The 14,045-nt window shown below is 34.6% G+C and overlaps 1 protein-coding gene across 1 annotated transcript in view; it reads right to left on the reverse strand.

Moving 5' to 3' along the window:
• The window catches only part of OSTN (osteocrin), a 31,512-nt gene extending 23,697 nt beyond the window's left edge, over positions 1–7,815 (reverse strand). Inside the window, exons 1-2 of the mRNA XM_037843923.1 lie at positions 7,717–7,815; positions 2,899–3,113 (exon numbers count right to left, since the gene is read on the reverse strand). Coding sequence (XP_037699851.1) covers positions 2,899–3,113; positions 7,717–7,815 — 314 coding nt within the window. The remainder of the gene's footprint in view (positions 1–2,898; positions 3,114–7,716) is intronic.
• Positions 7,816–14,045: the final 6,230 nt, after the last annotated feature.

Raw genomic sequence — 14,045 nt, forward strand, 5'->3', positions numbered from 1 at the left:
TTTTATAAAGGCATTACAATTTCCTACTATTAATATATTTTTAACTATTCCTAACAGCTCTTGTGGTTTCTCTCTAATATATGTCATTGCACTGTTTGTTACTTTCACATTTGTGTTTTTGTTGGCATAATTTGCCAAGAATTCATTTGTTGTCAAAATTGCTAAATCTCTATTTTTTGTTGTATCTCTTGAATACAGAAAAGTTTTGGATTTTGCTTTGTTAGCTAATCTGAAAATCTTGTATTTTAATAGGCAGGTTACATCCTTTATATTTATTGATATGATCAATATATTTTTGAATCTACTTTTAATGTTATATTTGTATATTATATAAAAGTTCACGCTGTGTTCTATGTTATTGTGCTGTCATTTCATTTAGGAAGATTTAAATTTTTATTCTATGGTTACCTTTGTTCTAATATTCTTATTAACAACCTTGTTCCTTATTCTTTTCAGTTTTTGACTATTATTCTGTGGTATAATACTCATTAAATTTAGTTTGTAATCTATTCTTTTACCTCTTCTCCATGTCCCCAAGCATCTATAAAATGTAACATCCCTTTCTTACCAGTTAATGCCCACGAGGCAATCAAAAGCTCATTCTACATTTTATATGCTCTCCCATTCTCCCTGAATTGTTTGATAGTTGTACTGTTTTCTATACTCTCAGACTATATAACTATAACACACAGCACTTTCTTTCTTGCAACCATTTTTTCACTTTAGTTCTGAAGGTAATGTTTATAACTAATTCTTATGAGGATGTATCTCCAGCCATTTTGGTTGCCTGAAGTACCTCATCTAGTAGCTTCCTCAGGTAGTGTTCATGGAAACAATATTGCCTGCATTTTTGCAAGGTTATAACAGTTTATTTGCAGCCTTTATATGTGAAAATCCATTCAGTTGGAGGATATTAAAAGTTTGGTAATTTCTCTTTATTTCTTGCAAGGTAAGTTATATTTCATAGATACTAGATGGATAGATAGATAGGTGATATCTCCTAATATAGCCTCTCTTTATGTCTTTATGACACTAAATAAATTGTTATGGTGAAACTTCAATGATGTAGATGTGTGTGTTTGTGTATACATATGCATGTGTACATACTTGTATAATATACACATAAGATTTATGCAATATATATTTGGCATATATACTATGATTTCTGTTATAAATTCATATATACATATTCATATATAGCATTTATAATTGGCTTCATGTTATTCAGTTGCTCATGTTGCAAGATGCATGAGTAAATGAAATAATATTTATTAGAAATCATAATGTTTTCTCCTTTAAAAGTCCACTTATCCCTTGGATTTCCATGACCCTCCCTTCTTTTTAAATTTTTCTTTAAGCATATCTCTTCTTGTCTGGCATTATAGTTCATTATAAATATGGCAGTGTTTCTTATTACAACATGACTTCTTTAAAGGACAAAGACTGTTTGTCTCCTCTTTTGCACCAGAGCCCAATACAGTGACTAGGACATAAATAGAACTAATTTGTAAATTTGTTCAAAATACAGTATGGGATTATTTTTCCAGTTTAGGTAGGATAAATTACAGTCTCCAAGTGAAGAGATGATCTTAGTTCTTAGTGTAGTCTTGGGAATCTTTCAGAACAGTGATCTAGCAAATTGCATCCTCTATCCTGGAAATCAAGTTATGGAAGTATGAATAAGGAGATAGATACTAGAATTCCAAATAAGCAGGTAAAATTGGAGCAAAGGATGTGAAGATGAATGCAAGAAGAAATCAGGTGCTAGACCATGAAGTTCTTTTTAGGATTTGCTACGAAGTTTGGATTTCATCTTGTAAGCAATGAGACACATTTCACACTAAGATTTTTGTTTTAAAAATCAATCAACATGATGGCAAAGTAGAGTATCCACTGGTGATGAACTGATGGTGGTGGTGGTGGTGGAGGTGGAGGGGGAGAGGATGAAAGACTGGAGAAAGGACAAATGTGAAAAAGATAAAAATTCAGGCCAGAATTAGGAAAGCTTTATGGGTGGAGAGCGGTGCATATTCTGGAGATATTTAAGATAGAGAACAGATGGGATTTAGAGAATTTAGTGAAGGAGGAATTCTGGTAAATTCTCCAGATTCCTAGCTTGGTAATTGTGTAGTCTTTTGTGATATTCCTAATGTGAAATGTAAGAACATGAAGAACAGATGTTGAGGGCAGTAGAAAATGAATTGTTTGTTTTAAAGTACTGACAGATATTCAATGATAAAATGGAGATCAAGTATTCTCATTCTGTTATGATAACTAATAACTGAAAAAACACTTTCACTTGATTATCTCTTTTGATTTTTACCAAAGTAATTATTATCCCCATTTTACAGATAAAATAGCAGAGGATCATAGGGATAAGATATTTGTACAAGTGACAGGACTAGAGATTAGCAGAAATTTGAGTTAAAACACATATTCTGACTTCAAATCCTGAGAGTTCTCCATTGCACCTTGGTTTAGGAGAGTGAACTTATTCACATGTTTTAGAAATATTTGTATCAAGTGTATAAAAATGGTATTCTGGTTACTTCTTTTAAAAAGAAAATTCAATTGACCAGCATATTTATCCCACTGCACACATACACCCCCTCATCTCCAAACTGTCTTATAACAACTATTTTAAATAATCTGCGTCTGAAAGCATCTTCCTCAGGAAATGTTATGACAAAATTATTAATGCATGCTATAACACTAATTGTGCTCCCTATACAGTTGTTTCCAAAATCATACTGTATATCCCAAAGTTAACTAACTCACTATCAAACTGACTACCTATAAGATTTTCACTGTACTTTTTATGTGGAATTTTCTCTGTTTCTAAACTCAGAATGGGAGAATTAGAGAATGTGAACTTTTCTTTTCTAAGAGCTCACTTACCTCTTTTTACCTTTATGATGTACAGAGCCAGCTGAGAGTCTGTCCAAGGGAGACCCAAAACCAGGGAAGCTCCTTTTCTTCTTTGTCTCAATCACATCATTCTCCAGGGACACAAGTTCATCAAGAAGCAAGAGTTTTGCTGCCAGATCAGTGGCTGATTTCTCTTCCCTGACTGTGGGCTGTGACTGTACATCTATGACTCCAGAATCAAAGTCCTATAGGGCAGAGAGAGGTGATTCCATTCAGAGGCAAAGAAACTCAAAATAAGTGTAATCATCTACATTTGGCTTCTGCTACCTGAAAGCTAACATCGTGAAACATTTTCTGATTACTCATTATGATGGTTTGAAGCTGTATGTACCCCAGAAAAGATATAGTTCTTTTAATCCATTCCCATGGGTGTAGACCTATGGTAGGTGTGACCTTTTGATTAGGTTATTTGAATTGAGATGTGACCCACCTCATTCAATGTGGGTCTTAATCCTCTTACTGGAGTCCTTTGTAAGATAATCAAAGACAGGAAAAGCCCCAGAGAAGCTGAGAGAGGAAGCCACTGAAGCCAGAAGCTGAAAGCAATGGAACCCAGGATGAACAGACGTCACCATGTGCCTTGCTATCTGACTGAGGAGCCCAAGTTCGCTGGTAGCTGGTCTTCGGGGAGAAAGTATTGTCCTGTTGATGCCTTTATTTGAACATTTTCAGAGCCTTAGCACTGTAAACTTGTACGCTAACAAATTTCCGTTGTTAAAAGTCGGTTCATTTCTGGTATATTGTCTTTCGTCAGCTTTAGCAAACCAAAACACTCTTGGTGTTAACGTTCCAGACAGAAAGCTAGATTTTTTGGGAGTTGAAACACACAGAATTGAATTGTAGCTAAAAGAAAAGAAAACAAAAACAAAGAGAGAGAAATAAAAAGAGAAGACTCTGGGTCTGCCTCTAAAATTTGTTATATTCACTGATCATTCTTTCTGATTTTTTCCCAGTAACAATTGCATTCTTCCATATTACTCCCATAGTACTTTAAACCTCTTTGATTGCAGCAACCATTCCATTTTACCTTGTATTATATTGGTTACAATATATCTGTATTCCTTTTAGTTTGTGAGTAACTTGAGATTAAGGACTGTGTCTTTTTAATCTTTTACTGGCTCTATTCAATTCTAGCCCAATATTTTGTTCACAGTTAGTATTCAGTAAATTTCTGATGAATACTTACTGAATGAATTCTTAGAAAACTAAAACCTCATGCTATTCTCTTTTCATTGTTCATTCAATCCTTATTTATTCAAGCCACAATTTTTAAGCATCCATTTTGTACCAAGTTCCTCATTAAACCTACGGGATACAAAAATGAACAGAATTCATTCTCTGTTCTCAGGAACACTAACATATGCATCCATGTGAGTCATTTATTAATAAGTATTAATTCATGCCTACAATGTGTCAGAGCTGTCTCAATAACTTTATTGTCCCATGTAATTTTTTTCTTTGTTTATTTGTTGTATTTGTTACTTTTTACTTCATCCAAGTGATAACAGTATGTGAGGGATGTCCAATTTGTGAAGTTTGTCTTTTCCTTTTCTAGGCCCTCAAACAACATTTTTTTTTCTGTGTTTCTGTTAACTAATTTGAGTAATTCTGTAGTCATTCCAAGAGCTTGAAAATATTTCTCTGTGGGCCGAAACTTTAGCTCCAGGAGTTCTCTTCTCTTTCCCCCTTCAGTCACATTATTTCACATTCAAGATTCTTGGTCTAAGTTTCAAACCCTTCTCACCTCCCTTACTTTCTGTATTTATTCTTGGATTATTTGTTCCATTCTTTTTTCTGTTCCCTTCATTTTCTCCAAAAAAAAAAAAAAAAAGAGTGGCTTTATACTATACCTTTATCATGGGCTCAAGTAACTGTCTTTGAAATACTTATAGTCTGGATTTGAAATACCTATGGTTAGGGATTCAAAGCTATTGAACTGCTTATTTCCAACCAAATCTGCCACTAAATCTGGTCAATTTTTCCTGGATAATCTCTCTTGTCCATGCTCTTTCTGATTCTCACTGCTAGACACTTATATCAGATTCTCTTCACTGCTTGCTGTACTCCTTTAGTCCCCTTATAACCTGTTTCCCTACCTCCTATTCTCTCTCCTCTATTCCATCCTGAATACTGCCATTAGAGTTAATTATTCCAAAACACTATATGTATATAATGTTATATATATCAATCTATATCTATATCTATATCTATCTATATATATCTGTTACCTAGAGGGCAAAGTCCACAATGTAGTTCTAGATTTCCTTTTTTTTTTTTAATTTTTTATTAAAGAAGTTGTGAGTTTACAGAACAATCGTGCATAAAATACAAGATTCCCATATACCACCCCACCACCAACACTTGCATTGGTTTGTGAAATTTATTACAATTGATGATAACACTTTTTTTGTAATTCTATTCTTTTTTAACAGTAGTTACATTTGTTATAACTGATGAAAGATTATTAAAGTAATACTGTAACTATTGTTTCTAGTTTATGTAGGGGTATTTTTTCCCATATTACCAACCTATATAATTTTTTATGCATGTATTTATTTTATTACTCAACTACCCATACAATGGATTAAGGGAGGTGTCAGTCACATGGTTTTTACAATCACATGGCTGCATGATAAAAGCTGTATAGTTGTACCATCATCATCAAAGATCAAGGCTACTGGAGCATAGTTCAATTTCAGGTGTTTCCTTCTGGCTATTCTGATACACTAGAAACTAAAAAGAGATATCTATACAATGAGTAAGTAGTCATAATCATTTGCTAAATCTTAATTTCTCAGTTATACCTCCTCCCTCTCATTTGATCATCCTCTCAATCTTCAGGGATATCTGGGCAATGACCATTTTAGCTTCTTCATGGTGGAAAGAGGTGTGATCTCGTGTGGTAGAGGAATGAAACTGGTTGATGTTCTTGGAGAGACTGGTACCTCTGGGTTTCAGGGCTTATCTGGCATAGGAACAATCTGGAGGATTTAAGTTTCTGATAAAATAAACTTATTAAGTAAAACATTTATACAGTCTTAAACAGAGCCCAGGGTATTCTTCAGAGTTTTCAGGAATACTGTCGGTTGGGGCTTGGCATACTGTGGCAATTTTCAATATTTGGCTGAAGCTTGCATAAGAGTAACCTCCAGAATGACCTCTCAACTCTATTTGAAATCTCTTAAGACACTGAAACTTGTTTTGTTTCATTTGTTTTCCCCATTTTGGTCAAGAAGGCATTCTCGATATCACAATGCCAGGGCCAGAGTCATCCCTGGGAGTCATGTTGCACGTTGCCGGGGAGACTTACACCCCTGGAAGTCATGTACCACATAGTGGGGAGGGTAGTGGGTTTATTGGCAGAGTTGGCTTAGGGAGAGAGGGCACATCGGAGTAACAAAATAAGTTCTCTGAGGGTGACTCTCAGGCATAATTGTAAGTAGGCTTAGCTTTGTCATTGCAGAAATAATTTTCATATGGGCAAGCCTCAAGATCAAGGGCTTGACTTATTAAATTGGAAGCCCTTAATGCTTGAGACAATATCAGCAATTCCCCTGGTTGGGAAGTTTAATAGTTCCACATTTTTCCACCAGTCCATCAAGGGGACTTTGCAAATTTTTTTTTATTTTATGTCCCAAATACTCAGGCATATATCAGGGTATTACATTAACATGTACAGAGTAACAAGATCTTATTCCCTACTTTAGGTTCCATGTAAGTAGGTTGTTTAAATACACTGACCAGAGAGGTTAAATTAGGTAGTGTGCTACAGAAAATTTAAATTTTGGACAAAATTAACATCTTTTCCTTTTGTCTCACACAGAAGTTGGAATTTTAAAATACAGACAATATCATCCTTTACCCTGTATTCTGATTTACTTTAGTTCTAACCACATCCACTTCATTCACATCTCTAATCGAAGTTTGATTTTCCAAACTTCTTTTAAAATCTCAACTTCTGTCGTTTCCATATAAAGACCTGACAACATAGAAACTGGAGAAGGGAAGGATGCTATAATCATGAGAAAGAAACCCCAAAGAGCAGGCGACAAACTTTAAAGGGGCAAATATAGGAGATCTTTAATTATGTCCCAGTGCATCCTCCAAGAAATGTTTTTATTCTTCCAACTAATGACACATACAAACTAGGGCTCTGCTTCTTTTAAAAGATATACTTACCCTAAGGAAAAAACTATAAAACTCCTACAAAAAATACCCTATTGTGAAATGCATTTCATACTATTTATATTTTCCTAATAAGATCAAATAAAGTCAAATTAACTTTTGTCTGTGTGAAGATGCCTTTGCATTTCCTTTACTTTGTATTTCAGTTATGACACCAAGCAAATAATTATACAGTAATAAATAAACTGGCTAAAACTACTCACATTTTGACATTCAAGGAGCTTCAAATTTCATATTAGAACACTCTATCTTGATGTAATTGATTTATTATAAATATGGCTGAAATGATAATGAACTATCTCATATGCTCTTTTGTTCAAGGAATACAACTCTTTGTTATTACTTCCAGTATCTAGATAAGTGGCTTGCTCTGAATCCACTGAGAGAAAAAAATTAATAATTGTTACTCTTTAAATTTAAAGTTTGCAACTTTGAATATCATGATGGGAATAAAAATAAGACAATAGAAAAATATGCCTATTTTCTTCATTTTGTCTTATCAAGGCATTTCTGTGTTTGTGACTGCACTGTCTTCTTACCCTAGTAGAAACTGCTTATGCCCATAAAAACACACACATGGTCCTTTAAATTATTTTCCATTACCTCTGTTGCTACATCCACTGAGAGCACTTTTCCTGAGCTCCACAGCATCAACGTCACAGCCAGGATCAAATATGCACTTGCCACTCTCCAGTCCAGCATCTGAGAATCATGCACATCAGGGTTAATATTTATTAGTATGTTATACAAAGATAAGAAGCAAAAGCTCCTATAAAGCTTGTTAGAGGCAAGTGATAAGCCAATATATTCAGTTTTCATGTGCTGGAGTGCACCTCCGCAAAATTTAAGAAATAGTATTGGAAGCTATCAACCTCCCAGTATGTATTCTTTGAAGGCTTAATTTCCATGGAAACCTAGACTGAGGTTGTTCAGCTATAGTCATAATTTGATGCAAAGTAACCTAAGGTCTGAGGAATCCAGTTCATATAATTCACCTTATGCTTTGACCTGTCTAATTTGGAGATTACAACCTAAAGGACCTAACAGAAAATGTGTAAACTGGTCAGATGTAAGAGAATAACTCCTGATGGGGTCTGTGGTAAACCAGAGAAAGTGTGCTCTGTCTAAAAACTTTCAAACTCCAATTTTCAAAACATCACACATCCAACAGGAAAATATTTTTATGTCTTTGGGTTATGCAACGATTTTAAAAACAAGATTCAAATAGTGGACATCTTAAAGACAAAAAAGTGATAAATTTGACTATCAACATAGAAAACTTCTATATGATCAATTACAATAAATAAATTCAAAAGGCAAATTACAAACTGGAACATATGTTCAACATATTTGATAAAGATTATCATTAGAACATGATAAATAATTCTGATAAATAAAAAATTTTAATGTCATACAATTAAATAAAAATGACCCAAAGTTCTGAATGGGCATTTCATGAAAAAGGAGAACTGAATGGAAAATAAACATAAGAAAATTCACACAATCTCATTAATAAGCAGGAAATGAAAATAAAAAGAGAAGTATGTTTAATAACATATCAGACTGGAAAAAAATTTCAAGTGAATAGTGCAAGTGTTAGAATGATGTTAGGGAACAAAAAAATACAAGCACTGCTGGTGCGATTATAAATGGTCTGACCATTTAGAGAAAATTAGGTAATATGCAGAAAGGTAGAACATGAATGTGTTCTGCTATGACTCGTCTATTCCACTTGTAGGTATATATTCCAGAGAAACTCTCCCACATGCATAAGGGCATATGTATGTGAAAGTTCATAGCCTCATGGTTTATATTAGTAACAAATGGAATCAATTCAAGTGTCCCAATCAAGAGGGAATGAATTTGTCATTTGAGATGTATTTATACAGTTAAAACATAAAACAATTAACTTAAATATACGTGTATCTACTGTTAAAACAAATGACATTATGTGTATTTTTATGCATCATGTATCTCAGAGAAACTGTTTTGAGGTGAAATGAAAAGTTGCAGAACAATATCATTTACATAAAGTGGAAATACATAAAATAATTCCACATATTTTTGAATATATACGTTTAATTGAAGTATAAGTAAATTGCACTTGATTCATGACTCATTATTCATGTTGAGGGAAGAAAGGAAATATGATAATGCAGGTAAACATAAGGGATTTCCTTTTTATCTATAAAGTTTTTGAAGTAAATATGCCAAAATATTTACACTTGCTAATTCTGGGTAAGCAAAAAGGTGTGTCATCTAATCAATGGCTTATATCTGGGCTGCCAGCTGTCAGTGGGTCATTGGAACTCTAAACACTGCGTGCTATAGGAAGAGGAATTACCCTACAGAAGGAAGATCAAGAATTATAGGCTAGAACAGAGTAGTTTTGAACTTAAGTTTAGCCACTTGGTACGTGGTATTGGCAAAGGATCCCTAGACCTATCTTTTATAGGATGCACCACTTTTATGTGTCAAATTGGCTTGGTTATAGAGTCCAGTAGTTTGGTCAGACACTGGCCTAGATGTTGCTGAGGAGGTGTTTTGATGATGCGGTTAGCATCTACAATCAGTTGACTTCACTTAAGGGAGATTACCCTTGATAATGAGGATGGGCCTCATTCAGTCAGTCAGAGGCCTTAAGAACAAAGAACTGAGAATTCCAGGAAAAAAGAAGAAATTCTACCTTAAGACTACGTCCTCTATGCTTCTCTGAGTTTCTAGTCTGCTGGGCTCCTCTGTGGATTTCAGACTTAAGACTTTCAAAATAAATCTTTCTGGAATTTCCAAACTTCCAGCTTCCCCTTAATTTCTAACTCAAGACATCAACATCACTCTTCCTGGAATTTCCAGCCTACAGCCTGCCATACAGGGTATTTGGGCTTGCCAGTCTGCACAATCATTGAGCCAATTTCTTCAATTAAATCTCTTAATGTGTGTGTGTGTGTGTTGTGTGTGAGTGTATCTGGGTGCAAAGAGTAAGATGCTTTGATCACCTCCTTTTCATTCTGTTGGAGAAGGCAGTATTTTCATCCTAAGAGGATGCAATGTGTCAGGCAGGGTACAGGAGGGCTGCTCTGAGAACAGAGCAAACAAGCAGGGGCTATGGAAGGCAGGCTTCATAGTAACAAGGGGATGTGGTAACTCCTGGTTCCCAAAGAACAATATGATTGGCTTGTTTGAATAATTCTGTAGACTGGCAGGAAACTGAAGCCCACTACTTAAGGTTAAGCAGGCACTGTGTCTAGCCCTTATGTTAAGGAGAGTTGTTTGGCTAAGGAAACTTATCGGTGGGGGAGCGTGCAGTTAGGCCATTCGAGGCCCTCTCAGCTTTCCCCAGTTGTCAATGCAATACATCATTATACATTTTAAGCATTAAACCACAGAAGGGATGCTAGCTTGTAATCTGCAGATCTGGGATTGAGTCTCATCTCTGGTTTAGTGTTAGTGTGACTTTGGATGTGTTATCGTTTAACCATGTGAGCTTCATCTTCCTTTTTGAAGTGAACAAGATTTTCACTTCAGTTGGGCCTTGAGAGGATTGAATTGACTGAATATAACTTCTTTATCTCACATAATATTTTGAATTGGTAAGAAAAAGAACATTTATGAGATATTACCAAATACATTTTCTTTGGTGTAACCCAAGATAGCCTAACTTTATGACGCTTCCTAAAAAATTGTGAAACCTTAGTGTAGATTATAATAATAAATGATATATGCCAGAATAAGGAAAAATGAGTGTTTTATGCAGACTGAAAGGCATCTGTATTTAGCCAGGCCTATTAAGATGCATAATGGAGAAAACAGTATTTTAGCATTGCCTATAACAATTATTTATCAAATATAATTTTAATTTCCATGTAGTGTAATCTAAAGTAGTCCTTCTTTATATCCCCAGTTCATCTACTTTGGAATGGTGTTAGATGATGGTCATCACTAGCTATTTCTCTGTATCCCATATTTTTTGGCAGTGTACTAGCTCTGTATTATTTTTTGCCAAATTGATATTTGACCTGAATTGGTAAGTACCCAGAAACTCATAAATCTTGACTATGTCTTTTCTCTAAATTGAGAAAGTAGGCAAATAACAAGAAAGAATGTAACAGTTTCTGGTAAAAATACCAATCAAAAACTGCCTTAGCTATTTCTTTGTTTTTTGCTGACATCTTGTTTAACTTTCCTTAGTATTAAGGAAGATAATATTTGGAACTCAATTTTTTAATGACTCTGTATTTCTGGCATATCTTTCATTTTGAATAGCTCTCTCATTTAATTAAAGATGAACTATGACTTGATGTCTTCCTTCCTCTCTTTTGATCATGTTAAAAACAGGTTACAATGTGTGAAATTGTCCAATTTTATGTCTTTCCCTGTGGATTTCCTTTAGCTATTTTCATGCATATTTTAGTAACCAAGTTTCTCTTAATCTTTTTCAATCTTATAAATGGCACAGGTCATGACTGTTTATAATATTGATGATTATGTTTAAGGCATATATTTTTGTGCTTGGTTGTATATAGGAAAAAAGTCATAACATATCATCTTACAGATAACCACATCCTCATTATTTGGATATGGAGTTGCAAAAATAAATGCTGAGTTTAGATACACACATTTAATGGTTTAAAGCCATGCTTGTAGCCAGTTAACCAAAAGGCCAAGTATCTAAATATGGCATTTGGGACACTAATGAAAACAAACACCCTGGCGCCTGCCACACAAAAGGCATTTGATTAACTAGTTGAAACTTGATTGCTACAAAATTAGAAACAGAGGAAATTATAGGGAGGGAAGGAAAAGACTAGGTTCAGCACCATTTCCCTATTTTGTTGATAGTAGATAAATATAGCCCATGATTAAAAAATCTACTTAGCCGCATGTGCATTCCAGATCACAGAAAGAACATTCAAAGGATGTTCACTAAGTGTGTGAGTACATCAAAGTGAATATGTCTGCAATTTTGTTAGTCCACCAAGAATTTTCATTAAGTAATTTTTAAGTAACATTCCTGTGGGTAATGAGGAGTTTCAAATGTGACAGCAGGCATGGAGTCTGCCCTATAAGAAACTTAGGTGTGACACTTCATTCATTTTTAGTCAATTGGTCTATGTGTGCATTTTCACTTTTAAAATAATAGTGCTGAACAAATAAACATCTTAGATAGTAAAACATCTTAAACTTTGTTTCAAAGACTTTCCACATGTAAGAATTCATTATATTCTGAAGTGATCCTCCACACTGTGGCTGGAGAGGTAGATGAAGCAAGATGGGGAGATGTGAGATTTTGTAGTCATTTAAGTTTGGGAGACAACATAAATTGTATATTCTTTTTGAACAATGAGATGCATATTGACATAATAAAGGCTCCAAAAGTCCAGTAGTAAAGAAACTGTTTTATTATATGTATATCAGAGTTAAATGAAAAGTCTTTTAAAGTGGAGAAAGACCATTTCCATTATTGAGAGTCAGTACTGTACTGAGTCATTCATTGTTAATGTAAAAAAAAAAAATCTCAAGTAGGTCATGGCAGAAAAAAAAAAGGTTGAGAATGACTGATCTAAAAAATCAAAGAGCAAAACCAGAACAATTGCAGGTGTTGAAGTTAGAGACGATAAAGTTGAAAATGAGAAGCAATATGAGCCAATATGCAATCTAATGTACTGCTGTAAAACTTTTTAACTATTGGCCTTTGAAGGTTGCTGTTGAAGAAAGTGACACTGTTCAGGTGATTCAGGAAGTTTTCTTCAACTTAAGACTTTATGATTAAAATCTTTGGTGCTTAAGATATCTGTACCCCAGAAAAACATGTTCTTAAACCTAACCAATTCGTGTGGTGTGAACCCACTGAAAGTAGGACTTTTGAGGAGGTTCCTTCAGTTAAGCTGTGGCTCAACTGAAGCAAGTTGGGTCTTAATCCTATTATTTGAATCCTTTGTAAGCAGAATGAAACTCAGACAGAGAGAGAGAGAAAGACAGAGGGAACAGCCAGAAACTGAAAGTCAAAGGAACCCAGAAGAGAAGGGAGAGGCCAGAAGAGGCTGCCATGTGCATTGCCATATGACAGAGGGGCCAAGAAGCAAGGATCTCTGGCAGACAGCCCTCATAACGTCAGTCTTTGGGAAGAAAGCATCGTCTTGATAATGCCTTGATTTGGACTTCTCCTAGCCTCAACACTGTGAGCCACTAAATTCCCATTGTTTAAGCCAATAAATTACATATTTGCTTTAGCAATCGGGAAACTGAAACAATAGACTTAGATAGTCAAATCCCCCATTAGAAATTCATGAGTGTTGTGATTGGGGGTTAATCTTGATAACTTCTGGGATTTTTAAAACATTTATTCCAATTCCTTGATTGGAAAAAATTCAAAATAAAATTCACCCCACTCCAACTTTGAAGAAAATTACAGATTAAGAACTCAGTTAAGTATAAAGGGCTGAGAGCTTAATTAAACTTTTATTTTTTTCTTGTACCTCTCTTCCCACTTTGGAAAAGCAAGGCATTTAAAAGTGAGATTTAATAGGAAATTTTATAAAGGTGCCATAGTACTGACACTATAAAATGACCATGTGTGTCTGCCTACAACAGTGCCCATAATTTTCTTTCTCTGAAGATAGTGGTGGTCATGTAGGAAAGCAGTGAGTCAACTTGGTCCTCAAGTAAAATTGTAAAATACAGTAAGTTCTTCAATTTATCCCTTTCCCTACCCCATAAGTCAGTCACCCAGGTCCTTGTGATAATTGAGAAAAGCTTCAGGAATAGTACATAACAGAGTGTCTGTAATTTTTTTTTTTAATTTTATTATAAAGAGGGCCTAAAGGGGACAATGCTTAACAAAAAGTAAGTATTGCTTGATACAACAGAAAGAGATCATGTCTAACACATAAGTTCTGTACTTTTCTCTGCCTCTATTTAACTGTGTGATCTTG

Source organism: Choloepus didactylus, chromosome 1, assembly GCF_015220235.1.
Source record: "Choloepus didactylus isolate mChoDid1 chromosome 1, mChoDid1.pri, whole genome shotgun sequence".
NCBI classification, from domain to species: Eukaryota; Metazoa; Chordata; class Mammalia; order Pilosa; family Megalonychidae; genus Choloepus; species Choloepus didactylus.